At 44.2% G+C, this 14,322-nt stretch overlaps 1 protein-coding gene across 1 annotated transcript in view; it reads left to right on the top strand.

Moving 5' to 3' along the window:
- Positions 1–14,322, top strand: part of LOC134352843 (HHIP-like protein 1) — a 99,920-nt gene that overhangs the window by 31,858 nt on the left and 53,740 nt on the right. Inside the window, exons 4-5 of the mRNA XM_063060344.1 lie at positions 8,249–8,577; positions 11,140–11,266. Of these exons, the coding sequence (XP_062916414.1) occupies positions 8,249–8,577; positions 11,140–11,266 (456 nt within the window). The remainder of the gene's footprint in view (positions 1–8,248; positions 8,578–11,139; positions 11,267–14,322) is intronic.

Here is a 14,322-nt window from a genome sequence, read left to right as displayed (position 1 = left end):
TTTATTCAGATTTCAGAATGGGCTTTGTCCGTTTTATTCAGATTTCAGAATGGGCTTTGTCCGTTTTATTCACATTTCAGAATGGGCTTTGTCTGTTTTATTCACATTTCAGAATGGGCTTTGTCCGTTTTATTCACATTTCAGAATGGGCTTTGTCCGTTTTATTCACATTTCAGAATGGGCTTTGTCCATTTTATTCACATTTCAGAATGGGCTTTGTCCGTTTTATTCACATTTCAGAATGGGCTTTGTCCGTTTTATTCACATTTCAGAATGGGCTTTGTCCATTTTATTCAGATTTCAGAATGGGCTTTGTCAGTTTTATTCAGATTTCAGAATGGGCTTTGTCCATTTTATTCAGATTTCAGAATGGGCTTTGTCCATTTTATTCAGATTTCAGAATGGGCTTTGTCAGTTTTATTCAGATTTCAGAATGGGCTTTGTCCATTTTATTCAGATTTCAGAATGGGCTTTGTCCATTTTATTCACATTTCAGAATGGGCTTTGTCCGTTTTATTCACATTTCAGAATGGGCTTTGTCCATTTTATTCACATTTCAGAATGGGCTTTGTCCGTTTTATTCACATTTCAGAATGGGCTTTGTCCGTTTTATTCACATTTCAGAATGGGCTTTGTCCGTTTTATTCACATTTCAGAATGGGCTTTGTCCGTTTTATTCAGATTTCAGAATGGGCTTTGTCCGTTTTATTCAGATTTCAGAATGGGCTTTGTCCGTTTTATTCACATTTCAGAATGGGCTTTGTCCGTTTTATTCAGATTTCAGAATGGGCTTTGTCCGTTTTATTCAGATTTCAGAATGGGCTTTGTCCGTTTTATTCACATTTCAGAATGGGCTTTGTCCGTTTTATTCACATTTCAGAATGGGCTTTGTCCGTTTTATTCACATTTCAGAATGGGCTTTGTCCGTTTTATTCAGATTTCAGAATGGGCTTTGTCCATTTTATTCACATTTCAGAATGGGCTTTGTCCATTTTATTCAGATTTCAGAATGGGCTTTGTCCATTTTATTCACATTTCAGAATGGGCTTTGTCCATTTTATTCACATTTCAGAATGGGCTTTGTCCGTTTTATTCACATTTCAGAATGGGCTTTGTCCGTTTTATTCACATTTCAGAATGGGCTTTGTCCGTTTTATTCACATTTCAGAATGGGCTTTGTCCGTTTTATTCACATTTCAGAATGGGCTTTGTCCATTTTATTCACATTTCAGAATGGGCTTTGTCCATTTTATTCACATTTCAGAATGGGCTTTGTCCATTTTATTCACATTTCAGAATGGGCTTTGTCCGTTTTATTCACATTTCAGAATGGGCTTTGTCCGTTTTATTCACATTTCAGAATGGGCTTTGTCCGTTTTATTCACATTTCAGAATGGGCTTTGTCCGTTTTATTCACATTTCAGAATGGGCTTTGTCCGTTTTATTCACATTTCAGAATGGGCTTTGTCCGTTTTATTCACATTTCAGAATGGGCTTTGTCCGTTTTATTCACATTTCAGAATGGGCTTTGTCCGTTTTATTCACATTTTAGAATGAGCTTTAAAAATGCAAACACGAGGAAATCTGCAGATGCTGGAATTTCAAGCAACACACGCAAAAAATGCTGGTGAACGCAGCAGGCCAGGCAGCATCTATAGGAAGCGGTACAGTCGACTTTTTGGGCCGAGACCCTTCGTCAAGACTAGCTGAAAGAAGAGATAGTAAGAGAATTGAGAGTGGGAGGGGGAGATCCGAAATGATAGGAGAAGACAGGAGGGGGAGGGATGGAGCCAAGAGCTGGAAAGTTGATTGGCAAAAGGGATATGAGGCTGGAGAGGGGAGAGGATCATGGGAAGGGAGGCCTAGGGAGAAAGAAAGGGGGAGGGGAGCCCAGAGGATGAGCAAGTAGTGTAGTGAAAGGGACAGAGGGAGAAAAAAGAGAGAGAGGGGAAAAAAAAGAGAGAGGGGGGAAAAAAAGGGACCTGACGCAGGCTGGGAGACAGTTTCGCTGAACACCTACGCTCTGTCCGCCAGAGAAAGCAGGATCTCCCAGTGGCCACACATTTTAATTCCACATCCCATTCCCATTCTGACATGTCTATCCACGGCCTCCTCTACTGTAAAGATGAAGCCACACTCAGGTTGGAGGAACAACACCTTATATTCTGTCCGGGTGGCCTCCAACCTGATGGCCTGAACATTGACTTCTCTAACTTCTGTTAATACCCCACCTCCCCTTTGTACCCATCCCTTATTTATTTATTTATTTATTTATTATGATCCCCCCCCCCTTTTTTCTCTCTCTCTCTCTTATTTCTCCCTCTGTCCCTCTCACTATTAACTCCTTGCCCATCGTCTGGGCTCCCTTCCCCCTTTCTTTCTCCCTAGGCCTCCTGCGCCATGATCCTCTCCCCTCCTGTCTTGTATCCCTTTTGCCAATCAACTTTCCAGCTCTTAGCTCCATCCCTCCCCCTCCTGCCTTCTCCTATCATTTCGGATCTCCTCCCACTTTCAAATCTCCCACTCGCTCTTCTTTCAGTTAGTCCTGATGAAGGGCCTCGGCCCGAAACGTCAACTGTACCTCTTCCTATAGATGCTGCCTGGCCTGCTGCGTTCACCAGCAACTTTTATGTGTGTTGCTGTTTTTTTTAAATGGGTTCTACTGGGTTTCTTTGTTTTGTAGCTGGCTGTTAGGAGACAAATCTCAAGGTTGTATATAGTATAGATACTTTGATAATAAATCTACTTTGAACTTAATGAAGACAGCACAGTAGAGAATGTACAAATACTCCACATATCAAATACTCCCCAAATGCTAGTTTGGCAAAAAGTCTTTCTACACAGCCCCATCACACACTCCCAGGGCAAGGACAGTATGGGTTAGATACAGAGTAAATCTCTCAATCAAAGCACTGACGGGCAAAGATGAAGGTAAGGTACTTCTCCCAACCTTGATCTGAATTATACATGGAAATTGGGACAGGAATCAGTGACATTCTTGGTTTGTTTTCCTAGTGTCACCTTGTCCACATGTCCACCTCTGTACAGTCAGGGGCAATAGATGTATGGGAACACCCCTCACCCATGTCGTCCTATAAGCCGGAGGCAGGGTGAGCCTTGGAAACAACTGATGTCAACATCAGTCATTCAAATGAGGGCTGACTTAATATGCTATCCATCCACTAGGCATGTGTTTTGATTAAAGATTAGCTTTATTTGTCACGTGTGTGGAAACGTACAGTGAAATCAGATCAGTAAGGATTGTGCTGGGCAGCACGCCAGTGTCTCCATGCTTCAACATAGCATGCCACAACTCATTAACCCTAACCTGTGCGACTTTGGAAAGTGGGAGCGAACCAGAACACCTGGAAAAAACCCATGCGGTCGTGGGGAGAATGTACAAACTCCTTACAGGCAATGGTGAGAATTGACCCTTGATCTTACCACAGGCGCTGTAAAGTGTGGCACTAACCGCTACACTACCACGCTGCCCGTAATAGCACATGTTCACATTTATCCTATTAGTGTCTCGTGATGTACAGATTATAGCACATATTGTTCACCCTCATCCGATCAGTATCTCTTGCTGAACAGATTGCAAATTTTCATCTGCACTGTTCTTATGCACACTCTCAGGACAGAGACTAAAGTTCCCCTTACCTCAGGGCATTCCCGATTCACCTTGCAGCAAATGAAGTACAGTTTGAAATGTGGAAGAAACATGAGCCAACTTGCTACAGCAAGCTCCCGTGAACAGTAATCCACAGTAAAAATATGACTTACTTTAATAGGATTGATAAACTTTTTAAGCAGGGCATGTTGTGACACTCATTTGGGCTGCCGTCAGTCTGTCCTTATGAATTATAATGGGAGGGGAAAAGGCATGTAAAAAGGGCAATGTTACAATCGTCACATGGGGATTTCATAATACAGTTAGATTAGGAAAATCAGGTTAGTGCTGGATCCCAAGAGAGGGAATTTGTAGAATGCTTACATGATGCCTCTCTAGAGCAGTTTGTGGTTGAACCCTTTAGAGAAAAGGCAATTCTGGATTGGGTGTTTTGTAATGAACCAGATTTGATTATGGAGTTGAAGGTAAAGGAACCTGAGTGATGATAAAATGATAGAATTCACCTTGCAGTTTGAGAGGGAGAAGCTAAAGTCAGATGTATCAGTATTACAGTGGAGTAAAGGGAATTACAGAAGCATGAGTGTGGAGCTGGCCAAAGCTGATTGGAAGGGAACACTAGCACGGATTATGTCAGAGCAGCAATGGCTGGAGTTTCTGTGGGCAATTTGGAAGGTGCAGGATTGATATGTCACAAAGATTAAGAAGTATTCTAAAGGGAGGATGAGATAACCGTGGTTGACAAGGGGAGTTGAAGTCAGCATAAAAAGACAAGAGAGGTCAAAAATTAGTGGGAGGTTAGATAATTAGGAAGCTTTTAAAAACTAACAGAAGGCGACTAAAAAAGCCATAAAGAGAGAAAAGGTGAAATGTGAAATAGAGCTAACCAATAAAACAAGAGGATATTATAAGTTTTTTTTCAGATATATAAAGAGTAAAAAAGAGGCAAGCCAATCACAGGAAAAGATCTGCAGATGCTACATGCCTGCTGCTGAAGGGTGTTGGCCCAAAACATTGACTGTACTCTTTTCTATCGATGCTGCTTAGCCTGCTGAGTTCCTCCAGCATTTTGTGTCTGTTGAAAAGCGAGGCAAGAGTAGATATCAGACCACTGGAAAATGATGCTGTAGGGGTAGTAATATGGGACAAAGAAATGGCGGAAGAACTTAATAGTATTTTGCATCATTCTTCACTGTGGAAGACACTATCAGTATGCCAGAAATTTGGGAGTGTCAGTGGGCAGAAGTGAGTATTGTTGCTACTATTAAGGAGAAGGTGCTTGGGAAGCTGAAGAGTCTGAAGGTCAGTAAGTTACCTGGAACAGATGGACTATACCCCTTCTTAAGAAGTGTCAGAAGAGATTGTGGAGGCATTAGTAATGATCTCTTAACAATAACTATATTCTTGAGTGGTTCAGGAGGAATGGGAAATTGAAACTGTCACTTCACTCTTTAAGAAAGGAAATTATAGGCCAGTTAGCCTGATGTCAGTAGTTGGGAAGATGTTGGAGTCCAGTATTAAGGATAAGGTTTCGGGGTACTTGGAGGCACAAAGGCAGCATGGTTTCCTTAAGGGGAAATCTTACCTGACAAATTTATTGAAATTCTTTGAGGAAATAACAGGCAGGATAGACAAAGGGGAGTCAGTGGATGTTGCTTACATGGATTTTCAGAAGGCCTTCGACAAGGTGCTGCACATGAGGCTGCTCAACAAGGTAATAGTCCACAGAATTATAGGAAAAATACTAGGATGGATAGAGTATTAGCTGATTTGCAGAAGGCAAAGAGTGGGAATAAAGGGAGCCTTTTCTGGTTGGCTGCCAGTGACTAGTGGTGTTCCACAGGAATCTGTGTTGGGATCACTTCTTTTTACATTATATGTCAATGATTCAGATGATGGAATTGATGGCTTTGTGGCCATGTTTGCGGACAATACGAAGACAGTTGAAGGGGCAGGTAGTGTTGCAGAACCAGGGTGTCTGTAGAGCAACGGTCCCCAACCTTTTTTGCACTGCAGACCAGTTTAATATTGACAATATTCTTGCAGATCGGCCGACCCGGGCGGGGGTGTAGGGTTGCCAATGGACAAGAGTAGCAGTCAAATACGTTGTGTTTACCCCGAGAAAGACTACACTGACCATGAAGCCTTGCGCGGGCACCTGTGTGCGCATGCGTGTACGTGCTGATTTTTTTCTACAAGTAATTTTTGGCGATTCTGGTCGGGGGGGGTGGGTGTTAATCACGACCGGAATATAGGTGGTAAGTGGCTAATACACTCAATTTCATTTCTAAAAGGGTTCATATAACGAATTTAATAATAAACACACGGAGCATATTTTCCTCGCATGAATATAGTCAATTATCAGGGGAGGACAGGGGAGCCTGAAGTAAGTGTTGAACGAACTTCCAATAGAAGTGGTAGAGGCAGGTTCGATATTATCATTTAAAGAAAAATTAGATGGGTATATGGACAGGAAAGGAATGGAGAGTTATGGGCTGAGTGCAGGTCGGTGGGACTAGGTGAGAGTAGCATTTGGCACGGACTAGAAGGGCAGAGATCACTTGTTTCCATGCTGTAATTGTTATATGGTTATATAAGTCACTTATAAGTCAATACCATCATAACATTTTAAGTAATGTTTGGATATTAAACACACAGCACATATTTTCCCCGTATGAACATATAAAATTATTGCAACACAGCAATATCGCTGAATCAGTGGGAGCCCTGGGCTTGTTTCCCTGCAACAAGACGGTCCTATTGCGGGGTGATGGGAGACAGCGATACTCGAAGGGGGTTCCTTATGTCCAGTCTATTCCGCAATTTAGTTTTCGTTGCATTCATTGCAAAGATATGTTGGAAATGGAAGCAACATTTTCAGTGCTTTTGTGGCTATCTCAGGATAGTTAGCCTTGACTTTGATCCAGAATGCCGGCAGAGATGTTATGTCAAACATACTTTTCAGCCCGTCGTCATTTGCAAGCTCGAGGAGTTGATCCTCTTCTGGCGCTGACATGGATGACGCGTGCGTAATGACCTCGCGTGTGTTCAAGCTCAACAGTGGGCGTGACAGGGAATGAGGAAAGGTGCAGCTGACTCATATCGTCAAATCATATCGTTTCCTCGCGATCCGGTAGCACATGCTTTGCGGCCCGGTGGTTGGGGACCGCTGCTGTAGAGAATGGACAAAGAACTGGCATTTGGGATATGGTGTAGGGAAGTGCATGGTTGTACATTTCAGTAGAAGGAGTAAAGGTGTAGACTATTTTCTAAGTGGGGAGAAAATTCAAAAATCCAAGGTGCAAAGGGACTTGGGAGTCCTTGTGCAGGATATCGTAAAGGCAGGTTAAGTCTGTGGTATGGAAGGCAAATGCAATGTGGGCATTCATTTCAAGAGGACTAGAATATAAGAGTAAGGATGTCCAGTTTGAGGCTTTATGAGGCATTGATCAGACTGCACTTGGAATATTGTGAGCGGTTTTGGGCCCCTTACCAAAGAAAAGATATGCTGGCATTGGCGAGGATCCAGAGGAGGTTCACGAGAATGATTCCAAGAGTGATTGGGTTAACATGGGGGGAACGCATGATGGGCCTGTACTCACTGGAGTTTAGAAGAATAAGGTCGGGGGGAGGAATCCCATTGAAATCTATCAAATATTGAGAGAATATTGAATATAGAGTGAATGGGCAGATGACGTTTCCTATAGTGGGTGAGTCTAGGACCAGAGAGCACAGTTTCAGAATATAAAAACGTTCAGTTAAAACCAAGATGAGGAAGAACTCCTTAGCCAGAGGGTATTGAATCTGTGGAATTCATTTTAGCAGACAGCTGTGGAGGCCAAGTCACTGAGTATATTTAAAGTGGAGGGTGATGGGTTCTTGATTCGCCAGAGTGTCAAAAGTTACAGGGAGAAGGCAAGAGAAGGAAAATAAGAGGGATAATAAATCAGCCATGATGGAATAGCGGAACAGACTCAATGAGCCGATTGGCCTAATTCTGCTTCTGTGGCTTATGGTCTTATGGTCTTATTTTATTTATCACATATACTGAACATCAAAACATTTAGTGAAATTTGTCACTCACATTAGCAACCAATGAAACCTAAGGATGTACTGAGGGTGGACCATAGCATAGCCACAATGCTTGGCAGAACAACTCGGAATACAACATCAGCAAAAGGAGTCCCACAAGTCCCGTTTGAACCTCCCACCCACACATATACACAGTATTCCAATCCCAGAACAGGCTGTGTCAAGCCCCCAGCAGACTCTCAGACTCAGAGCTCAGGAGAGGTAAATATTTAACCCATCAGGGAACTGGGGACTATGGGTAACTGGCACAGGAGAGGAAATGAGACCAACATAGGTCAGCCTTGATCATATTGAATAGCAGGGCAAGCTTGAGAGGCCGAGTGACCTACTCCTCCTATTTGCTTATGTTCTGGATCAAGAGATGAGTGAGTCAGTCAGGAGATCGAGCAGACATCAGTAATATAACCCTGGCGATATACCACTGCAACACCAGCCAGTGGCAGGGACTCCATAGTGAGGAGTGTGCTACTCACAGGCTTCTTGTCTATCCCCCACCCCAATTCCCTCTTCCCCACTACCCTAACACAGGTCATCGTTACTGGGCAAAGTGCTGAGGATCGACGTGAACCACAATGATCACGGACCCCCGTATCGCGTCCCCCCGGATAATCCGTTCATGGGGGAATGGGCAGCGAGGCCTGAAGTCTATGCCTACGGGGTACGGAACATGTGGCGCTGCTCGGTGGACCGGGGTGACCCGGTGACCGGCGCCGGGAAGGGGCGACTGTTCTGCGGTGACGTTGGCCAGAACAAATACGAGGAAGTGGACATTATCCAGAAGGGAGGCAACTACGGTTGGCGGGCCAAGGAAGGCTTCTCCTGCTATGACAAGAAACTTTGTGCCAACTCCTCCCTCAGTGAGTCACCCTGATTCTGCCCCCACTACCTCCCTTGGATTGTGTCAGCCAATCAGTTGGATGCAGATTGGGAAACATGAGATTCTGAAGGTTCTGGAAATCCAATGCAACACACACAGAATACTGTAGGAACTCAGCAGGTCAGGTGGCACCTAAGGAGGGGAATAAATAGCCGAAGTTTTGGGTTGAGGCCCATCAACAGGATTGGAAAGGAAGGGGGCAGAAGCCAGAATAGATCGGGAATGGCACTATTCTTGACCAGTTGGATGAGTGAGTTGCTTCAGTACAGATGATATCAGCGTCAGCCAGTGAGTGAAAAGCAGGAGCAACCTTAGAGATTATTGATGTCAGGGGCCTGACAGCAGTACAGCTGGTGCAGGCTCTTTGGCCCAAGATATTTTGTCAGCTTTTTAACCTATTCCAAGATCAATGTAACCCTTCCATCCCAAATAGCCCATAATTTTTCTATCATCCATGTGCCTATCAAAGGGTCTGCCTCTACCACCCCCCCAGGAGTGCGTACCATGCATTTCCCACTCTCTGTGTTTATTTAAAAAAACCTGTGATATTCCCCCTATGCTTTCCTCCAATCACTCCTAAATTACCCTCTCTGATGAGCCATTGCTGCCTAGAAAATGGCACTGACTCTCCATTCTACAGAAAAGTCTCCTCTTCATTGCAGGATTATTGCTTTTACTTACAAGTGACAAATATTTTAACCAATTGTTTCCTTTCTTGATGGGGCCAGTAATGTTCATATCTTATAGCACCTTTCTTGTTGCCCTACGTAACCCAAGGTGGATGTACTCGAGGATAGATTGACTCTCTCCATGACCTTCTCCCCCCACATGAACCCCTAGGTAGAGGTTGGGTGGGCATGGGTTGTGAAGGAGGTTAAGCTGTCATCAGGCAGTCACTTGATTACAAAGAGTCCCTGTGATCTTCTCCTTCATAATTCATGTTCACAAAGATCACCTATGATTCCTAGTGATCACTGACACTCCTTTGCGTTTGTGTATGTATAACAGTATCTGTGTGTCACTATAGGGGATACATTCAGCCAGAGACTCATTCCACCGAGATGCAACACAGAGTGTCATAGGAAGTCATTCCTGCCTGTGGCCATCAAACTTTACGACTCCTCCCTTGGAGGGTCAGACACCCTGAGCCAATAGGCTGGTCCTGGACTTATTTCCTGGCATAATCTACATATTACTATTTAACTAGTTATGGTTTTATTATTACTATTTAATTATTTATGCTGCAACTGTAATGAAAACCAATTTCCCCCAGGATCAATAAAGTATGACTATGACTATAAGAGCTCCAGAGGTTCATCACCCTTTGAGAAAGGACATTTTCTACACCCCTCACTTTTAAATGCCTGGCTCCTTATTTTGTAGCCTCGTCCCCTTGTTCATCACTCTCTCACTGGTAAAAACATCTCAGCATCTACCCTGTCAAATCCCCTGCTTGAATAAAGTCACCCTTCATTCTTCGAAACTCCACGGGAACCAAACTATTAAACCTCTTGATAGTTCAGCCCTCTCCTCCTAGGAATTAGCCAGATGAAGTTCTGAAGAAGGGTCTCGGTCCAAATCGTCAACTGTTTGTTCATTTCCATAGATGCTGCCTAACCTGCTGAGTTCTTTCAGCATTTTGTGTGTGTTGCCTTTGGGTTTCCAGTACCTGCAGAATCTCATGTTGTAAAGTTGAGAGCCTATTTTATTGCAGACTTCCTCCTGTGTAAGATTAGCTAGCTAGGTGGCTTTCCTTTGGACTGCTTCCAATGTTACTACGTGCTTTTACTTTAGGTAAGGGGACTTAAACTGTGCTTGATGCCCCAGGTGTGGTCTCACCAACACCCTGCACCTGGAACAGTCTCCTCAATCCTAAACTCAAATCCCTTGCAATGTTGTTTGCCTTCTTAATGACCTGTTGGACCTGCCTGCAAACAGACTGTGGTTTATGTACTAAAACACTTAGATCCTTTTCCATTGCTTCCTGTCATTCTCCCTCCTGTTCCCTTCCTCAGTCCTTCCTCCCTCCATCTCACCCACAACCTCCTACTCACCCTCCTGTACTTCCCTCATTTCTAAATTCATATCCTCCCACCTTCACCCTTTCTCTTCTGTACAACTTCCTCTCTCATTCTGTCTCCATCCCCTCTCTTTCATTTTATATCTTACTCTCTACCTTCCTTCTCCCTGTCTCTGCCACCCCTCTCTCCTCCACTCCCTCCTCACCCACAACCATCCTTTTCTCTCATTGTGGGTATACTGTGTTGGTGCTGGAATGTGCAACAATATCTGTGGACTGCCTCAAACAATGCTTTTCACTGTCTGATTTGATATACATGTGATAAATAAACTTGAATCTCTGCCTTCTGTATGCCCCTGGTTCACTCCTCAACCCCCCCACCCCAGCTCTAGCCCACCCTCTCTACCCCCTCTCTAACCCCTCCCAGTCCCAAACCCCCCCCCCGCAGTTCCCCCTTTCTGCCTCTCTCCCTTTTGGGTGGATTTGACTCTTGATTCTTCTTTCCTATGTTTTGTCTTCCAGATGACATCCTACCAATTTTTGCCTATCCTCACAAGTTGGGCAAATCGGTGACAGGTGGTTATGTCTACAGAGGCTGTGAGATGCCCAACCTCAATGGGCTTTACATCTTCGGAGACTTCATGAGCGGGTAGGTTCTCCCCTTGTCCACCGTTCACTATTGGGACCAGGTGGACCAGTCAGAGAATCACTGGAAGGGGCAATTGAGCCCATCCTGTCTGTACTAGATCAAACTGGACTTTAGGTTAAGCCGAACACTGTGCTAACCCTTTTGTCATGGCTGCTGAAGAACTATCAGGACTTTACCCCTCCATTACCCCATCTTCTCCAGAATGGCCACTGACTCACAGCTCCAGTGACATGGGCTCACTTCTGACCTCTGATGCTGACTGTGTGGAGTTTGCATGTTATCCCTATGACTGTGCATTTCCTCAGCGTGCTATAGTTTCCTCCGAAGTAACATTGTCCTAGTGGGTTGGTGGGTGTGGAATCTGGGATGAGGTGAGTTGATGGCAATGTGGGGAAAACAGAGAGAGGAAATTAGTAGAGAATGATATTTCACTGAGCCAGCATAAGCACAGTGGGCTGAGTAGTCTCCTAACTCATGAGGAAATGTGAAAACAATGGATCTCAAGTGTTGTATTCATTATTGAGGGATAGTGCAGAGTACACCAGTAGGCCAGCATGCAGGATACTCCACAGATAATCCTGCTTGTACAGTATGTGAACCCCTTCCATGGGGGAGTGGCTAACTGTGTGGCATAGGTTAACACTATTAACCATCTTCCCTTCTTGGGGGGAGAAAGAAAAACTAGGTATGTACTTCTTGTCTATAAAACTGCATTGAAATTATAATCACTGAAATTGAGTGATTCAGTTCATTTTACCCATAGCGTGTAACTTTTTCTCCTTACATAAACATAAAAAATGCCAACATTATAACTGTCTTTTTCTTTGTTTTTAACAGTCTCCCTCTCTCTTCCTTTTCCCCAATTGTTTTTTTTTTAAAGAACAGTCTCATTTTGTGCAACGTTTTCAATGTTAGAACATTTATTTAAAAACTAATGGAGGTCAGAGTAGATTACCTGAACACTCCAGCAAAGTGAGAGGATTATTCTATCTCTTTAGTCACTTGCCCTAAGCTATTAAGCTATGGAGTATATCTCTGTGGTGGGACAGATAAATGACCATATCTGGTACAGGTTCCTGGGACTGTTGGAGCAGGTGGAGATTCTTGAGCAGTTGCATCCACCTCAGGTAACTGGTTCTCATCAAGGGATCAGGCCACTCTATTTCTTCGTCAACCTTTCACGGACTTTTCCACCTGATTTCACCTTGTGATGTTCTGATCACAAACGATCATGGTGCACGCTGCCGGATTATTGTTCCTTTGGTGAAGTGGTCTGAAACCCAAACAGCTTCACCACTCCTGAGCAGCGACAAAGATTTTGCTCTGTGTCTGAGATCATGCATGCTCTTTATTTTCTCACGTTGTGTTGTCTCAAACATTTTCACTTTGTCTAGGTCTGGTAGGTGAGGTTGGAGAAGGGAAGAAGGAAAGGGCAGGCTTGTTCTCCATCTCTGGCCCATTCATAGTTCTGGTGGACTGTAGCCATTCACAAGAGATGTGGAGCGTTAAGCTAGCAGTGCGTTGTGGGGGTCTTTTGCCTTCAGTAGGGGACCCACTGCTCCATCAGCTTCTCCATTTGCCTGTGGGTACCGTGGACTGCTTGTCTGCTGTTTGAACTCGTAGTCCCTAGCAAAGGCTTTGAATTCTGAGCAGCTGAATTGTAGACCGTTGTCTGATCGTGTCTCTGGTATACCATGGTGAGTAAATACAGCTTTCAGATGTTAAAAAATTTATTTATTTACCGGATGTGGGTGTCACCAGCTAAGCTGGCGCTTATTGCCCATCCCTAGTTGCCCTGGAGAAGGTGGTGGTGAGCTGCAGTCCCTGAGATACAGGTACATCCACAGTGCTGTTAGGGAGGGAATTCCATGACTTTGACCCAGTGACAATGAAGGAATGGCGATATGTTTCCAAGTCAGAATGGTGAGTGACTTGGAGGGGGATTTCCAAGTGGTGGTATTCCCAGGTATCTGCTGTTCTCGTACTTCTAGGTGGTAGTGGTTATGGGTCTGGAAGATGCAGCCTTAGGAACTTTGGTGTGTTTTTGCAATGCATCTTGTAGATAGTACACATGGCTGCAACTGTTCGTTGATGGTGGAGGGATTGGGTGCTTGTGGAAGGGGTACCAATCACGTGAGCTGCTTGTGGTGTCAAGCTTCTTGAGTGTTGATGGAGCTGCACTCATCCAGGCGATAGGCGAGTATTCCATTACACTCCTGACCTGAGCCTTGTAGATGGTGGACAGGCTTTGGGGAATCAGGAGGTGAATGACATGTACAAGATTCTTAGCCTTTGATCCTCTCTGGTAGCCACGGTGTTTATATGGCTAGACCAGTTCAGTTTCCTGTCAATGGTAACCCCTAGGATGTTGGTAGTAGGGGATTCAGTGATGGTGATGCCACTGAATGTCAAAGGACGATGGTTAGAGCCTCTCTTGTTGGAGATGGTCATTGCGTGGCACTTGCATGGTTCAAATGTTACTTACCACTTGTCAGCTCAAGCCTGAATATTGTCCAGGTCCTGCTGCATTTGGTGTGAACTGCATTTCAGGTACTGTATAACTGCTACTGAGGATGTAGACAGCTGGGCACCTCAACGTTCCATGAATAATAATCCACAGTGAGAAGATATTTGTCTCTTTTCATTTCGAAAATGTCTGTGTCTGCAATTTGCCATGGAAAGTCTAGGAATTTTGTGGGACAGGGAGATTCATCATGATATTTATCCAGTTTTCTGTATGCTTCACATTGTTTTACATAATCTCCCAGCTGTGTGCTCAGACCAGTCCTCCACACAGATTGCCTTGCTCTTGGGTAACGTTGTTTGATGCCTTGATGTCTCTGGTTAATTTGACTGATGATTTTGGCATGCATAGAATTAGGAATGACGAGTGTGGAGCCCTTTAGCAGCAAACCATCAAGAATGGTGAGTGTGTCTCTTTCAAGCCAGTAAGGTTCGTATTCAAGAGCTCTCTGGATCAGCTAGCCATCCATGCTCACTGTAATACTCTGGGTGAGAACATGCTTTATTGTATTACTACAGTTACACTGTTGGGT

Source organism: Mobula hypostoma, chromosome 10, assembly GCF_963921235.1.
Source record: "Mobula hypostoma chromosome 10, sMobHyp1.1, whole genome shotgun sequence".
Taxonomy (NCBI): domain Eukaryota; kingdom Metazoa; phylum Chordata; class Chondrichthyes; order Myliobatiformes; family Myliobatidae; genus Mobula; species Mobula hypostoma.
Note: the sequence above shows the minus strand (reverse complement) of the source record. Positions and strands in the feature narration are given on the sequence as shown.